This window comes from Rhipicephalus microplus, chromosome 2, assembly GCF_043290135.1.
Source record: "Rhipicephalus microplus isolate Deutch F79 chromosome 2, USDA_Rmic, whole genome shotgun sequence".
NCBI lineage: Eukaryota > Metazoa > Arthropoda > Arachnida > Ixodida > Ixodidae > Rhipicephalus > Rhipicephalus microplus.
Genome location: NC_134701.1, coordinates 88,006,118 through 88,027,524, shown reverse-complemented (window position 1 = coordinate 88,027,524; position 21,407 = coordinate 88,006,118). Strand labels below are relative to the sequence as shown.

At 45.0% G+C, this 21,407-nt stretch overlaps 1 protein-coding gene across 1 annotated transcript in view; it reads left to right on the top strand.

The window, feature by feature from the left end:
* The first annotated feature begins 20,810 nt into the window (after window positions 1-20,810).
* Window positions 20,811-21,407, top strand: part of LOC119169450 (uncharacterized) — a 42,138-nt gene continuing 41,541 nt past the window's right edge. The window contains exon 1 of the mRNA XM_075883646.1: window positions 20,811-21,349. Within this exon, the coding sequence (XP_075739761.1) occupies window positions 20,966-21,349 (384 nt within the window). The 5' untranslated portion in view covers window positions 20,811-20,965. The remainder of the gene's footprint in view (window positions 21,350-21,407) is intronic.

Here is a 21,407-nt window from a genome sequence, read left to right as displayed (position 1 = left end):
ACAGATCTCAACATATATTGCCACCATTCACCGGCTCTTCAGTCATGAACAGCAACCCACAGGCATTGTCTTTGAAAACGTTCAGTACATTATGAAATGGGGAGGTACAAGCGTCGCTTGGTGGGATCATTAAAAAGAAATATAACTAGACCATGCGCCTCCTTTTGTATTGCACAGTGAACTACGGGCAAAAAGATATTACCAAGTACAGAAGCAAATTTAGAACCAACCCAAGTAAACGTTTTTCGATCATATGGTACACCTTCCCATATCACAACAGTCGCGTTTAAATAGAAACTGAGCAGTTCCAAGGAGGCCTCTGTCAATATATCACATCTATTTTGAATTGAATTGAATTGAATTGAATTGAATCTTTATTTTCATGTCTGGTACAACATGAAGGATGGCGGGAGTAAAAGCTGCACAAAAACAGCTTGACTAGCTCCCGCTACCTAAAAATAAATGGGTCACAAGCAGTGGCATACAAATGAGAACAAAAGCATAATGTACAGAAATTCCCATGCTATTGGGAATAAAATAATTACATAATCTGAACGTAAACAGGATACAACAGTTCCTACGAATAGAAGAACAAAACATCAGTAGCTTGAAGAGGCTGTGTATACATGTGTTGAAAAATACATAAGAGGTCAAACGGATACAAAAGGGTAGATTTCATCATAATACAATTTATAAGAACAGAGATCATCGCTGTCATAAGCAGAGATCATAAGCAGAGATCATCGCTAAAAGAAAGTTCATCGCTGTCATCAGCCATGCATTCTATTACTGAAGCCATAAGCTTGGCGTAAGGCGTAATATACGAGAGGTCTTCCACATCAAAACAAGCAACTGTGCAGGAGCTAGGATTATGGGCAGACAGATACACAGTAAGATGGCTAGAACTTGGGATGACGAAGGGATCTTCTAAACGTAAGGATGAAAGATGCTTTTGAAGATAACCAGAAACAACTTCTTGGCAGGTGTGGCACTCAGCGGCACTTGATCAGAATGGACTGGCACCTGCCTTAACGAGAGGCTCCGGAAACACTGCAATACATAGAAGGGCGCAACCATTTCAAATTTGTCTTGCCATTGTCGCACCTGTGGTTGTGAAGCATTGTTGCTTAACACGCATGTCATCTTCAAACATATGGATCAAAGATAGCGTGAAATCATCGAAAGATTCTACATCAAGGACATAAAGAAAAACGCCAAGCCTGCACGGAAGGCGCAGCACAGCCACAGCAAAAGGTAAAAGAGCGGCTTTTTAGAGCCTTTGAAAACACTTATTGGGTAACTACTGCAAGCGCACGTGCTTGATACCCACTAGTGCAATAATGAATGAACAAACTTTATTTAAAGTACGAAGGTTTTCTATGGGCGAGGCGGGGGAAGAGGGAATTAACCTGTGTCCTTTCCCACACTTCGTCGATAATGATAGCGGTGCCTCAAGTTAGCGCTTGAAGTCCTTGGCCCTGGGCGGCATCTTCAGCTTGCCGGACGGCCCGAAGTTGGTCGGCCAGCTTGTCTAATAACTCAGAAAAAAATGCGCTACGATTGCAGCGGAAAATGACGTTGGGGAGGAGGCAAAAAAAGTAGACAGTACAAGCGCAAACTATCAACTAAAGCTTATTGAAAGAACTTGGAACAATGAAGTCTTCCCGGAAAGATAGTAGTTGATTTACGAAAAGAGTGGGGCTCGGCAATTCTGCTCCACACTCTTTAGATGCAAACACGTGGGGTGATTACGATTACCAGAGGTGATGTTGCTTCAAAGTGGTTATCTGGGTATGCTGAATAAAGTTCTATTTCTGGTTTTTGATGAATTCAATTTCCGTAGGGGTCGGTGCGATGAAGCAGGAGCTGACGCATGCGCTTTCTTTGTCTGATATGTGAAACGCTTCCCGAATTTCGCGTGAGTTCTTATTTCTTGATTTGGCCAATTTTTTTTCAAACACTGGGCGGCACCCACATTCTCTACAGTGCGCAGAGACGCTACCTGTGATGGCTGTCCGCTGACATGCATTGCGATGTTCTTTGAGCCACTCGTTGGTGCACCCTACCTATCGCCCAATGTATTCCTTGCCACATGTCAGTGGAGCAGAGTGTACGATGCCTACTTCACATTCAACATATTTTTTAGCATGACGTGTTGGGCATTCTTCTTTATTCGCCTCGGGGTTGTTCACTTTTTAGCACATTCCTCTCAATTTGACTGGAGCTGAGAACACGTCATTCAGCTCATGCCTGGTTCCTATCTTTTTCAATTTATGTGATGCCTTGGGAACTCATGGTATCACTACAGGCGTTTTGTCATGCTTGTTGGGTTCTTTACTTTCTTTTCGTTTCATCTCCTTTAGAATGTTTTCCCCAAGTGATACCAGCGCACCACCTGGGTAGCCGCTTTCTCTTAAACGCTGTATCTGCAGGTTGAAACTATCATCGCATCTTTGTACGCAGGACCTTCTTACTGATTGTGCCATGCTAACGTGAGCAATCGCCATCTTTACTAGTTTTGTGTGTGCAGAATTGAAGCAAAGTATGCCCTTTTCTCCTCTCGTTCGGTACATGTAGCACATGTGGCTGCTTTCCTGTTTTATGTTGAGGTCTAAATATTGCAGAGCCTTTGCGGCGGGGACTTCATACGCGAACTGCAACCCTTCGGGTGCGTCCTCAAGCATCTTGACTATTGTTGTCGCGCTGATTTTCTTTTGTGGCTGGTCTAGGCATACGAGATAGTCGTCTACGTATCTGAAGTACTTGACCTCGTTGGATCCTTGAAACTGCTCGTGTAGTGTCCTGCTTCCCACCGCCACGAACAATTCTGAAAGTATGGGGGCCAAACGTGATCTTATGCTTATGCCGTCAATTTGCTTGTATACCTGTGTAAAGATATGTCTGTTCCACTACTTGAGTATCGCCTCATGACTCCATCTGAACCATTCCCCCATGGTTGTGAAACATTCTCGACTGCGACACGTGATTTAGGGAAATCACTAAGCAAGCTCCAGACGCCCATATTCACACGCATTTCCTTGAGCGGCAGTCGAAATACTTCTGTCCTGAGTATTACACAGATGCGTCCAAATCTAACACCGGCATGTCTTTCGCAGCCGTCAGACCATCCTTCTCTGAATCAGATGTTCTACATTCCAATACAAGTATATTTACAGCAGAGGCATAAGCCATACTTTCTGCTGTCTAACACATTAAACAACAGGCCAAGGCAGTTATATACACAGACTCACTGAGCGTGTTTCAAGCCATAATGTCATGCCGAAAACTCGGAAACCCAGTATTCGCGGACTTGTATTCACTACTGTGCTCTGTCTACACTTCTGGCCTACATATAACAGTGTGCTGGGTGCCTGGGCACACAGGTATCGAAGGAAACGTACTGGTGAACGGAATCGCATGTTCACTCCACGCAAATGCAAATATAACATCTATCGCTGTCCCTGCACAAGATCTAAAGCCGTATCTCCGAAAAAAACTATGAACTCACTGCGACATGACTGGGACTCTCAATCTTTAAACAAACTCCGCATAGTTAAGCCACAGTTAGGACATTGGCCATCATTAACCAAGTCAAAACGAAGTGATGTCCTATTCTGTAGCCTCAGAATTGGACACAAGTACGGTACGCACAGTTTTTTATTGACTGGTGAAGAGCATCCTCTTTGTGGTAGATGTGGCGAAAGGCTTACTGTTCAGCATGTTCTGTTGAAATGTCATGAAGCAGAAATTGAAAAGAGGAGACACTTCCCTTTAGCATATGAACAATGCATACTGCTTCACTTCTCTCTCTTCCTAGGCAGAGAACCACTATTTAGCGCGAAATTCAGTTTAGCTTTCCTAGCAATACGTATGCAAACCACACCGCCATATGTTACCTTATTAAAATCCCCAATAAAAAAGTAACTATAATCAACATGGTCGAGCACAACCGGTCCATTCGCTGAGAATCGCTGACATGCAGGATTCACGTGGCTAATATGTAATTGTTATCGCAATGCAATCGGCAAAGTAATGCTGTCAACAGTAGCAGAAGCAAGAATGAGTAGCCGCGATGCAGCTTTGAAGCTCGAGTACAAGGCTGGTTTGTCTGTGCTTGCATTCACACGGTGCAAAAAGTGCTTCAATCTGGCATGGCATGAAAGAGCGTCTTGTGATGAATGCCTATGCTGTCCCACGTTTGCATAGAACGGCAAACATAAACAAGCATTTAATTTTAAGCAGCAAATTGAGCAACACATCTGGCCCTTTGCGTCAGCCACGAGGAAGTAAAATAACACAGAGGTTAATTTCCTGCAAATATTTTTTTAGCATCCCAGTTTTCTCAGTTTGAGCAACATGGCACACGAAAATTTGTTGGCACTGCCACCGCTATCTGCCACGACACCTTAATATGGACACTCCGTGCCTGCACAGATGGAGCGCGCCCAGCCTTTAACATGACATAAATGCGCTCGGCGTCTGCTAGATGGCAGCAGACTCTACACAAGGTCCGTGCAGCGCTGTTGCGTGTTTCGCAAGCACATCAGTTTTCCAACTGTTTTTTCAAGCCTAGCAAGTGTTGTTGTCCTGCCATGACAACAAGGACTTCCTTTTTCCTCGTGAAGTTGATCGGTGGTTTGCATTCCAACGCTTGTTTTGGGCAGTGTGTCGCCTATCGCTTGGACACCAGTGCTAGTATAGAGTGACTGGCTTCAAAATGTCTCTTTAGTGCTCTCTATTCATAGAAACCAGAAAAACTGAAGTCTTGAAGTGACGCTTCCCTTAAAGGCTGCACTCCTGGTCGTCACTTGCTCTTTGAAGCAGACCATTTTTTAGCGAACTAAAAGCACGTTAACCATAACTGTCTGTCAGTCGGTCAGTGTACGTACATGAAACGAACAAGTACACAATAAATTACATTTAGTCAAGCCTTACCTTGATGACTGGCCACCAACATCACAAACACGCCGTACCGAAGTAGCACTCTGTCAGTTACGTATCGGACACACGTATAGTACACACTCACACCTTCTGACCGGTAGTGATCCGCCAATGTGTGTCCTACATATTTTGATACAGCGCAGTGAATTGGATTTTGTTCGAAAAAATCATTCTGCAACATCCTAGAGGGAACAAATGCCTCTTCATCCAGCGATGTTCATCGGTAGGGATCCACTTTTCAAGCATCATTCATTATTTGCATTTTTAAAGATGTTCACCACTTCCACGTGATCTACCCTGGCAATCTTTAGAACAAGCTATCACAAGAGGTTGCCGCTTCTGTACGTAGATTACAAAGCACATGTTTCGTGGCCCTTGGAGACAAGGACGCCGGAGCGACATTCGTGCTCTGTAATCTCTTCATAAATTTATCATCAGAACCATTGAACACTAGTTTTCACTCTAAACATTTCATGTCACACTCATAATTTTATTCCCTATATGCTTACCCGCCTATAGAGTGGGGAATATAAGGCCCTTTTACAGCCACTCATCATACCCATAGCCCAAACCCTTTGTCGCATGTACTGGCACTCTTTGGCCATAATGGGGCCCTTGCACCAGGAAACACTATATATCATCATCATCGGTCGGTGTAGTATCTATTCTCATCGATCGATTTATTCTAGCCTCTTATGTTTGGGAGCTCTGCGATTGTCTCCTTAACTTGACACCTCAGGTCAGCAACTCACTTATGAGTCGACTTAGTCGAGACTCGCTCATACTAAAATTAAGCCATGTGCTTGAGTGAGTAAGGTTGAGTAAGGTTTTAGCGAGCTTGAGGCCGAGCATGTATGGTTTAAGAAAATTTTGGTGGGCCAGAATGAGCCGCAGGCGCGAAGTATGTATGAATGAGTTTGAGTGAGCTCTAATTTTTGCCAACTAATGTTTGACACGAACCAAAACTTGCATGACAGGACAGAGTAAGATATAAAAGGGTTTGATTCTGCTGTTCACTTTTGGTTTCTATATAATACAAAATGTTTATTTACACTACTTACAACTGCGTTAGAGAGCCAAGAATATATGATTGACTGTTTACAAAAGTATCTTGTCACTATCTTTTCGACCACTGATTCACCCCGCACCAACCACTCTTGTCTTTCTGTATTGCTTGCTGCACCGGCTAGTATACCAAGGGTCAGTCATCCAGTTTCACTAACATATTGGGCACGAGGCCCACCACTGGAGGTGCGAGTGCTGCAAACGCTGTGGTGTGCAGGGTTGGATCACGTGATCTCGCCTCACCCTGCCAAAAGAAAGCTGGCAGTTGCGTGTGTGCTTTTACCCTGACTTCTCGGTGTCTTCATTTTCGAACAGCATTGTTTTGCTCTGGCTTCATGTGCGTGGACTTCTGCAGACTACACAGTCCGAAAAGACAGCGAAAGTTACCGGCGGCATGCCCAGCGTGCTGTGTACGTGAGGGCACTCTCACAGCTGCTTGCAGTGCCGCTGTCACCTCTCTCTTTTTGTGATGTGGTTGTTATTCAACCGTGGGGTTAACATAAGCACCGACCATGAATGCCTCGCATAAAAGCAGAACGTTTAAGTTTCGCACGGGAGCCACGCTCACAACTAAAAATGAATCTGTGAACAGTCCAACAATGTATATTTCAAAATAGGATGTAGGTGTGTATATCTGGGGGAAGTTACTGTCAATGTCATTACACTCAAGAATCTGCCCCGTTGTTATCTGAATTGTCAGAGAGTCTAGATATAGCCCGGGAGTCCAATTATTTTCCCTTTATTTTGGTAGTTTCACTTAATTCCAGTCTATTTTGTTGTCAGTTGCTTCTGATGATGATGATGTGTGGTGCTTTGTGGCGCGAGGGCCAATTTATGGCCAAAGAGCGCCATTTCGATGAGTAGAGATGCGGACAATGATATGTTGCGTGGCTGTATAGGGGCCTTAAAATTCCTCGCGATAATGCGGGTAAAAACATAAGTATTAAGATCATGGCAGTGGCGTGATATGCATAGTAAAAAGGATGACAAAGGTTTTGATAATAAAAGCATGTAAAAATATTTGGCGCTAGCACAAGTGCCTCATCAGCGCCCTTGTGTCCAAGAGCTGCGAGGCAAGTGCTTTTAAATATAGTCGCTGCAGCAGACACCTCTCTTGAGAGGTCACGCTACACAATTCCTGGGTATATTACATGATAAAAACCGACATCTCTTAAAAAAGCTAGCAATGATTTATGGGTGAAAAGTGGTTCCCTACCGACAAACATTGCGGGGTGTAATGGTATATGTTGTCGGTAGGGTAATGGAAAGTGTTGTCTTCTTAGAGTGTCTAATTGTTTACATTAGATTAAAACGTGAAGAACTGTTAATGCCTCACCACATTTATCACACAATGGTGGATCGCCACCGGACAAAAGATGTGTGTGTGTCGTGTATGTGTTTCCTATCCTGAGTCTTGTTAGTGTTACCTCTGTTAGACGCGATTTTGATACTGGTGGCCAATGGCCGAGGTGTGGCTTGATAACGCGTAGCTTGTTTTGTGTGTGTGTATCCCACTTGCTCTGCCAGTAGTCCCTGAGGTTTCGTTTGAGAGACGGCTTAAGATCAAGGGCCGGGATTAATATAGGTGTAGGGGCAGTGCTTTCGTGGACGGATGCAGCGAGCTGATCCGCCCTCACGTTGCCTTGAATCTCACGGTGCCCTGGCACCCAGCACACTACAACTTGTTGGTTCAGTGTGTAGAGTGTGCATAAAATGGAGTAAAGTGAAACGAGGACAGGGTTTTTTTGTTTTTTAAGACTGTGCAGAGCCGTTACCACACTGAGGGAGTCTGTAAAAATTACTGCTTTTTGTATTTGTAATTTTTTATGTGTTTAGCTGCCACAAGTATCGCGTAAGCTTCCGCTGTGAAAATACTTGTGCCTGGATGTAGAGGGCCAGCATCCGAAAAGGAAGGGCCAACGACAGCGTAGGACACAGAGGAGTTGGACTTAGAGGCATCTGTGAAGAACTCAGGACGTGTGTATTTGTGTTGAAGTGTCAGGAAGTAAGTTCGAATATGGGAAATAGGCGCATGTTTAGTAACTTCTAGGAAAGACACATCGAAATCAATAGTCTGCCACTGCCACGGTGACGGGTATGCTACAGGAGCCATTACATTGTGTTCAAGTGACACTCCAGTGTCCTCAGCTAGACCCTTCAGGCGAAGTGAGAAGGGCCACCTCATTGAAGGCCTGTCTTGAAACAGAATGGAGCTCGACAAATCAATAATGGTAGAGTATGAGGGGTGATTCTTGTCTGCTTTCACCTTAAGAAAATAAACAAAGGACATGTAAGTTCTCTGCATATGAAGCGACCACTCATTTGACTCAACGTAAAGGCTTTCTACGGGGCTGGTACGAAAAGCACCCGTAGAAAGGCGGATGCCCAAATGGTGCACGGGGTCCAGCATCTTCAACGCACTTTGAGTCGCAGAGTGATAAACAATGGCCCCATAATCTAAGCGGGTGCGAATGGGGCTTCTATACAGGTTCATGAGACATTGCCTGTCACTACCCCACGTAGTACGTGACAACACTTTTATAACATTCATGGCTTTTAAACATTTTGTTTTTAAATACTTGATGTGCGGTACGAAGGTCCACTTGTTGTCCAAGATTAAGCCTAAGAATTTATGCTCCGCATTGACAGACAGACGTTGACCGTTCAGTTCAATGTCAGGTTCTGAGTGCACGCCTCTCTTTCGGGAGAACAAGACACAGGTGCTTTTTTCTGGGTTCAGCCGGAATCCGTTTTCCTCTGCCCATTTGGACACCTTGTTTAAACCTAACTGAACCTGCCGCTCACACATTGCTAGGTTGCATGACTTCAAGCCAATCTGGACGTCATCTACATATGTGGAATAAAACATGTTGCGGGGGATGGACAGGTGCAAGGAATTCATTTTATAATAAAAAGTGTACAACTAAGTGCACCACCTTGCGGTGCTCCCGTTTCTTGCACAAATGTTTGGGAAAGAATACTGCCCACACGGACACGGAATTTCCGATTGGACAAGTAACTCTCGATTATAGAAAGCATTCTACCGCATACACCCAGGTGAGACAAGTCTCTTAATATGCCGAAACGCCATGTTGTGTCGTAGGCCTTCTCGATATCGAGAAACACAGAGAGGAAGTATTGTTTGTGGGCGAAAGCGTCTCGGATCTGTGCCTCGATACGCACCAGATGGTTGGTGGTGGATCTACCCTCTCGAAACCCACATTGGTATGGGTCAAGCAATTTGTTTGTTTCTAAGTAGTGGAGTAAGCGGCAATTAATCATTTTTTCAAATAGCTTGCAGAGGCAGCTTGTTAACGCTATAGGTCTGTAACTTGATACAATAGAGGGATCTTTTCCCTGCTTCAAAATCGGAATTATAACAGCCTCCTTCCAGGAGGAGGGGATCGCACCCGAAAACCATATGCGATTATAAAGAGAGAGGAGGGTTTCTTTAGTTTCTTCAGCATCGAAGGTAGTTCCTTCAGCATCGCGTACATTACGTTGTCAGAACCTGGGGTAGATGTATTACAGCAGCTGAGTGCTGTTCGCAGTTCTGCTAAGCAGAATGGTGCATTATATGCCTCATTTCTTGGGGATTTTCTTTCTAACTTTTGTTTTTCTATTCGTGCCTTGTAATTCTGGAAGGATTCGGAGTAGCGTGAGGAGCTCGATATGTGTTCGAAATGTGTGCCAAGAAAGTTGGCTTGATCCTCCAAGCTTTCCCCAAGGCTATTAACTAGTGGAAGAGAATACGTTTGTTGGCCCTTAATTTTCTTTATCTTATTCCACACTTTTCCCTCGTCTGTGTACGAGTTGATACTCAATATAAACTTTGTCCAGCTCTCTCGTCTAGCTTGTCGGCGCGTTCTCCGTGCCTGCGATTTGACCCGCTTGATAATTTCCAGGTTTTCTGCTGTAGGGGAATCGCGAAGCAACGCCCATGCTTTGTTCTGAGTGGTCCGTGCTTTCCTGCATGCGTCGTTCCACCATGGGACTCGCCGTTTACAACACATGCCACTCGTTTTGGCAATACATTTAGATGCGGCATCAAGTATAAAAGCTGTAAAATACGTGACAGCGTCATCTATGGTCAGGGCAGACAGCTCAGTCCATGTCATGTGTGTAAGAGTTCTATACCCTTCCCAATCAGCCGAGTCAATCTTCCATCGAGGAACCTGCGGGGGTAGTTGATCTTTGTTCGGCGCACTCAAGATGATTGGGAAGTGATCACTTCCATAAGGGTTTTTAAAAACGTTCCACCTAAAAACAAGTAAAAGGGACGGTGATGAAATGCTAAGATCTATGGAGGAGTATGTGTTGTTTGCAAGGCTAAAATACGTAGGCTCCTTCATATCTAAAAGACATAAACTAGAAGAGAAAAGGAGCTGCTCAATGAGACGTCCTCGCGCATCACAGTGAGCATCGCCCCACAGGACATTGTGTGCATTAAAATCACCTAGAACCAGAAATGGCTCTGGGAGTTCATCTATTAATGATTCCAGATCACGTCTGTGTAGCTGTTGATGCGGTGGTATGTAAACAGAATATATGGTAATGAGTTTGTTAAAAAGTACAGCTCGAATGGCCACTGCCTCCAGGGCCGTTTGGAGCTTCAAATGCTGGCATGCTATACTACGATCGACTATAATGGCTACACCGCCAGATGGTACGACAGGATCCTCCTGGTCTTTTCGGAAAATAATATATTGTCGTAGGAAGTCCTTGTGCTTAGGAGTTAAGTGCGTTTCTTGCACACATAGCACTTTCGCGTTAAACTTACACAGAAGTTCTTGGACGTCATCTAAATTTCTAAGTATTCCCCTTACGTTCCACTGTATGATTTTGTCCATAGTGGGAAAAAAATGGAAAAAAGTGCTGTGTGCAAAGAAGACGGGGATTAACTCATTTTACAGGGCCTTTGTCAGGCCCTGTAATCGGGGTCCTGTCCTTTTTGGGGTGGTCGAGCGAAGCTCGCCCCTCCTTCGGCGCTTCCTGCGCCGTTTGGCTTGAACTGGTGTCTATAACCTCTGGCGAGGCACTGGGCACCCGCTCTAAAGAGCGATCTCTGCGTCGCTTAGACTTCGCCTCGATCGACGAAGTCTTTGTTCCCACCGAGCTGAGGGTTGATGGAGCCCCCTTGGCCTCGTGATTGCCCTGGCTGCTGCCAGAGCTTGTAGAGGTCACTGGTGTGGACAGGCTGTATGTGGGCAGGGCAGCGCTGGCTGCTCCCGCCGCAGGGGCTTGTGGCATTGGCCTCGGCACGCTAGGCGCGGTCCGGGCAACTGCCAAGGGCCTTTGTGGTGCCGCCCCTCGTTGCACCACTTCGGCAAAAGGTGTTTTTAGTGCTAATGATAACGAGACTCGTTGTCTTGCTTCCCTGACTGTGATATTTTCCTTAACTTTTATAGTTATTATTTCTTTTTCTCTTTTCCAGGCTGGGCACGCTCTGGAGTATGCGGGGTGGCTACCTTCACAGTTTGCACAGAGGATCTCGTCATGACTACATTCATCAGCACTGTGGCCGGTTGTGCCACACTTAGCACAGATCAGCTGTCCTCGGCAGCTCTGGGATGCATGACCAAATCACTGGCATTTGAAACAACGCTTCGGGTTTGGAATGAAAGGTCGGACATGGAGTTTTACATAGCCAGTTTCGAGAGTCTCAGGTAAAATGGTTGAATTGAAGGTGAGTGTCAAATGCTTTGTTGCTATTTCATTGTTGTTACGTCTGATTTTGATGCGCTGGACATGTATCACACCTTGGTCCTTCCATCCATCAAGAAGCTCTTCTTCACTCAGTGTCATCAAATCTTCGTCCGATACCACGCCCTTCACTGTATTCATGGTACGATGTGCGCTCACAGAGACGGGGATGTTACCAAAGGCTACAAGGTGCGAGAGTTTATTGTACTGTTCTTTGTCTTTTAATTCGAGAAGCAGATCACCACTTGCCATCTTCGTGGCCTTATAACCGGTTCCAATGGTCTCTCTCAAGCACTTGGCTACAAGGAAGGGTGAGATTGCTCTAGCTTTGGTAGATGATTGTTCGCAGTGGAGGACATGGTATTTTGGGAAAGTTTCTCTGTTTTTGGGCCAAAGTAGGAAAGTTGCGTCGGTGCGTACCCTTTTCGAAGCACGATCAGTTATAGAGGGGGTCGGGGATCCCATGAGAAAATGTGTATTTTTCGGTAACGGCGCCTACCGCCCACCACGGAGTCCTACGAGGGGACGTGGCAGAGCATGTGGGCATGTCTGCGCAACGCCAGCAGTACGCAGTTACTATAACCCAATATGGTTTACCCTAGTTTGGATAGCCACACAAGGTTAACCCTTGCCGCCAGGAAAAATTGGAAGTAAAATGAAGTGAGGAGAAGACAGGAAAGATGTAAAGTGAGAACAAAAGACGAAGATATAGGGAAAGAGAGATAGGAAAAGGCGACTGCCAATTTCCCCTGGGTGGGTCAGCCCAGAGGTGCCGTCTGCGTGAAGCCGGGGCCAAAGGGGTGTGTTGCCTCTGCCGGGGGGCCTTAAAGGTCCAATCACCCAGCGTCGGCTCAACCCCCAGGATCCCCTTTTCCCCGGACACGGCAAAGCCACGTACGGCTAGGCGTGGGAAGGAGTAGAAACTCCCCCGTTAGCTCGGGTCCGTGGTGTCGCTACACACCAAACGCCTACTTGCGTAGGCGCCCCTGCGGGGGTCAGTTGCTTCTGTGTGTTTGGCCAGCACGTTGGACGAAATTTTCTTTCTTACATTATACATGTTCCGCTCCAGTTAGAGCTACTTCTCTCACCAAAGTAACCTAACAGCAGCCTGTGCCACTCCACTCTTCTCCCTGTCTCTCCTTCCTTATGTGCGTACTCGTCCACACTGGTTTTCATCCACCAGTAGCGTAGCCAGGGGGTGGCACACCAGGCCCGTGCCCCCCTCTTTCAATTTTTTCTATGGTACATAGCAGCGCAGAAAATAAAGGTCTATTACATCTACTTGCTTAGCTGGGACCCATTTTAATGAAGGTGGCCTCCCCTTCGAAAAAAATTCCTGCAACGCCACTGCCATCTGTGACCTCAGCTCACAGGGTTCTTTCATTATAGATTATGTCTGTGGAATGAGCCCATAGCCACTGTCACTTCCTCTGAATGTTGTTTTGATCTACAGGTGAAAACTTGGTAAGCTTTGAAAAATGATTCATCTTCAAAGAGCTGCCGTAAATTATTACACTACTTATGAATAAAGCAGAGAAAAAAAACTGGACACTCCTTATTTCATTGAAAGCTCTGAGCCCCCACTTTTTTTTGTCTTGAAGTTGCATCGTTCCGGCCACGGTCCTGGCGATAGGCATCTGCGGTACTGTCACCAGGTCAATGGGTGCACGCTGTTGTTACTTTACCTGGTCGAACGGGCCTTCAAGAGAGAGCCGAAGCGATACCAAACACCCCGGTGGAAAAAAAACAACGTGGAAGGTTGGAGAAGGGGAGGTGTAGTGATTGGAAAATTTCTTTGATAAGGATTCTAACCCGTGCAGAGAATCCTGAATAGGCCACACTTGCCATTTCACATCGGTGTTTTGTGGAAAAGCGTATTGAGATTTGGAAGCGGCTGTTATTCCTAGTCACGGGACACTGCACATAATGTTCACTTACTGATGTGTTTGTACACTGCCTAATTCTAGTTATAAGTGTAATCACTCATGTCTAATTATGCTACTGGAAATATTTTGGAGCTAGGTATGACATTTATGCTTCCCTGAAAGAACAAACTAAATTTTGCACCAGTTTTTTTTTGCTTTTTTTCACCACCTGTGCTCTTCGGTTTCAAGAATCCCCCAAATTTTATGGTCGCGAGCTTGGCAGATCCATATTTAAATTCGCAGAATCTGTCAATTGCTTTCACAGGCACAGCGAATGCTAATATGAACTTTATCATTGTTGGCTCAGTGGGGTGGTTCAAAATACCACTTTCATTGAAATAGCAGTGCTCATGTTTACACTGCACTATTTACATGATTTCGAATGGTTTATACATATTTTGTTTCCAAATGTAAAACTTCTTTTTTATACTGCTCAAAATTTGGTATCTAGTGATGAAAATTGCATATTTTTTTCCCTGTGACCTGCTCGAAATTTACATTTTAGTGCTCCAAAAGTAATACTTTGCTGCTCCAAAAATTGCCCCAAGTTGTATTTAGGCTGTTGCACCCCTGATCTTGTTAAACAGTAGCATTCAGTAACGCTGTGTCCAATAAACAAAGAAGTTTGATATTCGGACATTATTTTCAGATTTCTTCTGGTGCCCACGTAATCTAACATGCACCCATCATTCTGACCAATATAACTGTTGGCGCATGACAGAGGAATATTGTACACTACTCCTGTAACACAAGAATTGGAGGAGCTTCAGTGTTTCTTACCATATTCTCTTTTATTTTTGGTTTTGCCTTTGGCCCCTAGTTTAACAAATGTGCAAATGCTGCCCGGCTTCTTGAGAGCCGTACATACCACTGCCGCATCATATCTGGATGCGACACTTTTAATTGTGTGCCATCTTGTTAACAAGTTTAACAAGTGTTGTGTATTTTCATGTACTAATAAGAACTGGTACCAATAAAGAACTTGAACTTCAACCTAGGGCAGCACGCTAAAGCGGCTTTCATGATCTTTCTCTCGGACTTCGCATCAGCTGAAATGTTTGATCCATCTCGCCACCTTTAAGCAGGATCTGGTGACCGCATAATATTGAAACCCTGCTGTTGGGAACCTCTGGATCTGAGCAGGAACACTGCTCAATACCTTGTGCAAACATGACTTGCACACAGCCTCCTGTATCAAAATGCAGCCAATCCATCTTTGATCACTTTGGAATAAGATGATGTGTAAGGCAAAAGAGGCTTTTGCGACCTGGGCCTGTACTGCCAACACACATGCATTGGACAAGGGTGAGACAGCTGCGCACAATGCGCATTTTTGTTACATTTCCGTTTTCTTGCGCCAAGCTGCTCTAAAAGCATAAAAATCATAAAAATTGCAGTGGACTGCTCTAAAATAGCGTCGATAGCTAACATTTTGATGCCAACTCAGCTCCAGTGGGGAAAACCGGGCGAGTTTGATTAATAAGACACACCCCATTGTATTTTTTTTTACTTTGCACCTTTCTCATGACAAAGGCTTCCATGGTGCCACCATAATCTTTAAACTTTGGCAAGTATGCTTGACCCCACAAAAATGTGCTGCCGTGAATTGAGCGTGCATCGATGCAAGTCCCCAAAAGCACGTGAAATTTTGGAGGTTTATTTAATGCAAAAAGAACAACATAGGGAACTACATCAGCACACCTTTCATAGCATTTGGCCATACCATTTTAAAATAATAAAGGAGCCTTGCAATAATCCGCAAGTATCAGAGCTGAAAGTGGCTTTGCATAGGTTCTGTCATCTTGTGTTGTCTATCTGGTGGTCATCCATCATCTTGTGTAGAATTCGTTGACGTGTGCCCAAGAATAATGCAGAATTGAAACTTCGTGGGGTCGTTTGTCTTTTTGTCCTGTTATAAAGCCATACGCCACAGCTGCAGACTAGTTCACCTGGCTTGCGATCCTGTAAATCATGTTTGAAAATGATGCAAGACCTTGTGTTTATTTGAAATTAGTCAAACAAGCTTGTTTTAATCAACTTTCATTGCAACTTATTCATAAACATTTTGGTCTGTGGCAGATTGTTTTTGCACAATGACTGTTGAAGTATTTGTTTATTTCTTTTTAAAATGGCCACAAGACATTTGATCTGGATAGTATAACATAACGTCTGCTGTCATTGTTTTTCATTGTTTTAGCTTGGATATATGTTATACTACAGTGCTTAAAACTTATTTTCAGGTGTTTGTTTCTATTCACGTATGCAGGTGTCTGCAAAAGCTCAGCGTTTCAACAAGACGCGGCTGTCTAAGTTTGTTGTCCTCAATGGAGGTTAGAAAGGCACTTCACAGATGTGTTCATATTATTGCAGCCAGATCCCTTCTGCCCCTCAGAACAGGGATCTGCGACAGCCTGTGATGGTTGGTTTCCTGCCCAATCGCTGCTTTCAGGACCCTGGGTAGCCCACCATCATTGCCTCATCATCTGCTGCAGCCTCTCAATCATCACCCCACCTCTGCTGCCCTGGCCAGCCCTACGCCCATAGAGACTTGCTGAGCTCGCCTCCAAGTTAGGGTTGTATTACTGAACAGCAGTAATTAAAAAAAACTGAACTGATAAGTAAATGGTTTGACTTGATATATTTAGAAATAATGTTATAAAAATTGTGTCGTAGTATTCTTCTTTATAGATTGCTTGTGTGTGGGTTATTTGCACGAATCAGCTATTTTAGTTAATGTTTCTTCAGCTAATAATTGAAAGAACAGCCTAGGTTACAATTTCTCGCAAGACTGAGAAGGAATTTGGGGAGAAAACTAGACAATAACTAGACTTGTGCAGTCTTACTTCCGACAAATGTGGTGAAAATAATAGGCAACGCAAGAAAAAAAGAGGCAAAAATGGACGATTTAGTGGAATCGTGTAGTATTTCTACACTAAGTCATCCATTGGTCTGTCTCCTTGAAGTATACTACCCCGCGAAGCTCGTATGAACTGGTATGAGCTGCTAGGGGAAGTTCTGGGGGCGTAATGTAAAATCTACCGGCTAAGGAATGCTGGTAGTAAAAAGCCCATATTATTAACGGTGAAATCTTTTCCAAGCCAGTGCTATTAAATATTCGGCGTAACGCAAATGTTGGCGAAATACGACATTTCATTGGCAACAACGTTGTCCGAGTATGGTTATATGCTGATTGTATGTCAGAAACTATGTCGGTGAAAGGACGGACCTTCATTGACATGTGTAGAGTGCGCTGACGTCGGCTGATTATTGGTAAATGCAATGGCAGAACTTCAGTCCCTGGCTGGCTTGAACATCGGTCCGACATCGGAAGAAGTTGCACTTGACCGAGCAGCCAACCATGGGCCAATATCGTGGTCGACGTTTGCCGGCACGGATCCAAGATTGGTCCAACGTCGGTGTGCTGCCTGGGAATTCTTCATAGAGTGGCTGACGACGATGAAGAATTGTGGCTTCAGTGTGTATGCGCCATAGTTAACAGGGGAATAAGGACAAGCTTTTGTAATTGGTTGGGGCAGTGGACGACACAGTCATTACGCTGTCTGCACTGTGCGACGACAGGTTGTTCTGCCGTTGTTTTAAAACTCTTTAAAAGTCGTGTTAACGCGATTGCTTTTCTGGCATCAAGCCTGCCTAAGGCAAGTTTGCCAACAAGCACCGATGTGGCTCACTGGTAGAATACTGGGCTGAGACCCGGCGGACACGGTTTTGAGCCCCAGTGTGTCATTCGTGCTAGCTTTTTTTTTTCTAATTTCACGCGATGTGGTTACGGATGGCGGCAGTGGCAGCGGACAACTGCGCGTGACCCTAGTTCTGGTCTCATAACAGCTCTCGCCATAGAAACCATGATAATTGCATCTGCGCCCTGTCCATCTTTCTACATAACTGAAACCACTCTACTTGAAAAAGTGTGACAAGTACGTGCAGTTTGGAGGATGCGCACGCAACGGTACTGATTGTATTTTTTCTCCTTTTTTGTAATAAACATGTCAGTCGCTAGTTCAGCGCTTGTTCTGTGTCGTCCTTCTTTTCCGTGTCGTAAATGCGCTGTTTTTTTACATCATGACGCCCTTACTACCACGCTGTTCATCACCACTGCACTCAGCCCTGCCCTCGAGGAAACATATTTCAGTTTGTTAAAGGGCAACAGAAGCAGCGCTGGCACATTCTAGAAATTTTTTTTATGAATCTTGAAGGCTTCCCGAAGCTACCGTTTCCACCTATTCACATACCGACTTATCCCTGCAATCTTTGAAAGATAGTCGACATGGGCAGTCTAGAATGTGCGCGGCTGATAAAATTTTGGACGTCGCAGGCGTCCTCACGTAGGCGATCATAGAGATATCGCCCCGCGTGTCCGATACGTACGAGAGTGCGGATTTGGGTAAGCCCTTCTAGAACAGGTGCTAGCGTTAAACAAAAACCCTGGTCGGCGTAGGGGAGCACGTGTATCTACGGAGATTTAAGTTAGAGAGAAAAAGAAAGCGATATGTATATGTGGCGAAAGAGAAAATTGAAGCGTTAAAAAGGCAAAGAAAGATGCAGAAAGCGAAAGAAGGAGAACAAAAAAGTGATTAAAAAACGAAAATATGCATAAAGAGAAATATACAGAACTAAAGGACAGGAAAAGACGCAGAGCGAGAGAAAGAGATGAAAACAGCAAAAAAGTAAAATAAATAGGGAAAGATAGAAAGAAAGAAAATATCACAGCATATACACGGAGGGAATGATGATGAGTGGGGTGAAGCGTTAGTCCGCCTGTCTGTAGATATGCTGAGCTGGCTACGACGCCAGAAAGAGGCGGGATCGCCCTAGACCATAAGTAGCTTCGACCTTCATCCTCACTATATTTTGGATACACAGGTGTACGAACAGAATGCAAATAGGAGACGAGAGCAAGCTGCCAACTCCCACCTTGAGAGGCACAACAAAGAAAGAAAGGAAAAAAAAGAAGCAGGGAAGGTCGACCAGCTCGACTCTTCCTTGAGGCTTGGCACCGCTAGCATCCGCTAGTGCAAAGCTGCTACAATATTTTTTTAAGTGTGAATACACTTTATAAGTGACCCCAAACCATCCACCGCCGTCGGCGGCGTCCGCAGTCTTCTCTCTATATTTAAAGGAAAGAGGACTTGGCGGGCCGCAGCGCGACGCTCTACCGAATAGGCCACGGACGCGACGCTGATGTCGGTGTCAGTAACGCGCCTTATACCCCCTTCCCCTTCGCTCGCTCCTCCGCTGTCCTCGCTCGCTGCAGCTGCGCGCGCACCCCTCTCTCTCGCGTGCCCGCCTTCTCTCTCAGTCTCCCGTCGAGAGCGGGTCCTGAGGATGAGTAAAGTTAAAATTCGTTGGCATTCGCCAGTGAGTTAACGTAAAATTCCCTGTGTGATCAAATTGCGATTCCCAGGAACCATTACACCATAAAGGCATCATAGTGTGATTAATAAATACAAGAGTGTGAATTAATAAATACCCCTCATAGCATCACCCCGTGTATTCGCACTTAACCATGTTCACCCTCGGGGAAATGCTTGAGAGTTTTTTTTTTCTGTTAACGCACGCAAATAAAAACTAACTGTAGCGGAATGACGCACGTCTTCTGAGAACATTTGACGCTGGTTGCGCCCTTGCTCTTCACCTTGACGATGGCTCGGCTTTAGGAAGCTATTGGCCGCGAGATCGAGTAGAGTCGCCGCCTGGCGGCAATTGACCGAAGAGGCGAAGTGTGGATTGCTCCGTGCGCCGTCTGCTAGCCACGTCATGTTTCTATGTGCGCGTACGTCATTCACGTACTCAAACTGTGGTTTGTCCCGTCATGTCAGCGCGAGTATAGTTGTTGCTACCTATGCCTGAAACGATGTACGAAAGCATTTAAGCATTTGGTCTTCCTCAGCTGCTAATGTATTGTAATAGGATCAGCGAGGGCAACTTTCCAGAGTGCTGTTTATTGTTATCTTAGCCTCCATTCACCGGAGTAATTTCAGAGCGGTTGACACATTCTGTTTCAAGCATATCGCAAAATGCTCTTGGCATCCTCCCAAACATCCAGACTATAAATAGTGTGTGAATGCAGCGTTTTATAGTGACTCGGTCATAAAAAAAAATGTCTCTAGGCCATGCACTTGGGCGCTTTTGGTAGGTGTACAACTACCGCACCCGCACTGTAGTTTATCGATCACGCGAGGAGCCTTAGATGACTTTATCTGGCCGTCGCAGCACAACATAGATATATTACTATTATATAAACTTTGACTCCTCGGTACATAAACTGCACTTAAAACAAAGTTACTATGCGCAGCCATGTGCTTAGATTTAAGAACGATTTGAACAGCGCAGACGTTGAAAATAATTCAGATGACACGCCTTATATATAATGCCGTATATTTCCTCTGAAAATTTCAACAGTTTTGCATTGTCTTCAGCGTTTGTGTGGAATTAATAGTGACCAACAGGAGGCAGTGGTCATATTTTTTTCATTCAGCAGGCCCTTGTTGTAGAGCCTTCATGCGCGTAGTACATCGATGAAACCTTTCTGATGAACTCAATTATTTTTTATATTCTCATTGGTGCGGAAAAGATGTGCGTACACGCGGTAAACGCAGTATATCGCAAAGTGCCGTAGCCACTAAGCTCTCTTGTCTGGACTTATCGACTGTCCCACATTTCATGGTGAGCAGAAGTAGAGAAAACCATCATATGTATATAAGGTGCGAACGGTGGTACTGAATTTCTGTCGTTTTTTTTTTTAGTATGCAGATGACACAGATGCGATTAAGTAGTTCAGTTATGCTACAGCAGTGCATAGCAGACGAAACACTTGATAACCACGTGCAAACAACTCAGCAAAAGTGTGATTTAGTGCGAAAGCGTGAAGAGAGTCACCAAAAGTGAGCATCTCTATGAAAGGCAGAATGCGCTTTAGTCGCGGGTAATGCTAACTTTGCATAGGCGTCGTGCACTGATTCCGTAGAGAAAAGCGTGGATATTAACGGCAAGTTGCAGTCAACGCGTTTTATCTGCCAACAATCGGCTGAGACCACATGCAACGAAGCGCCGCTGCGTGTATTTGTATCCACATATCCCCACGTCGCGGGAAAGGTGCTGCCACCTATAGCCCAATCCTGCCGCGAATAAATAGCGTGAACGCGCATGCGAGAACACTTCGAATTATATCCTGCTTATCGCGTATAATAGCAATCACCACAGCGTCCAAGAAGTATGAATGCGCGTTAGTTACGGCAGGTAGGGCAGATTGTAGCCAAGTCTACAGCGAGAGTAGCTTGAGAGCGCTCTGAAATAACGCCTCAAGCACTGTCATGGAAGAGGCCACCCTTTCAAGCAGTGTCACAGCCGTGTACCCTGAACGGCAATTCGATTTCATGGGGCGGCTCTTCGCTGTGCCCTTGGTGGCTAGCCTTCTCATTCGAGCCTCTCGGTTATACGAGAAGGCCAAGAATCATTCGGTGTTTATTTCCCTACCTATGACAGCCGTCGAAACGACCGTTAGGAAGACCGTGTTGGTTTGCAGAGCTCTGCTCATGCCGTTGCTGTCGCGGCAGCTATTGTACGTAGAAGCACTGGCGTCTCGCGTCTTTCATCAAGTGCAGGAACGCTTGACCGAAGCCTTTTTCCAACCTGACGAGATCGTCGCCTACGTCATCCTGATGGTCGCCCAACTGATGCTCTGTACCATAACAAAGGTTAGTGCAATGTTTTCGCTAACATACGTATTATATTGCGACGTAATGACCCAAATAT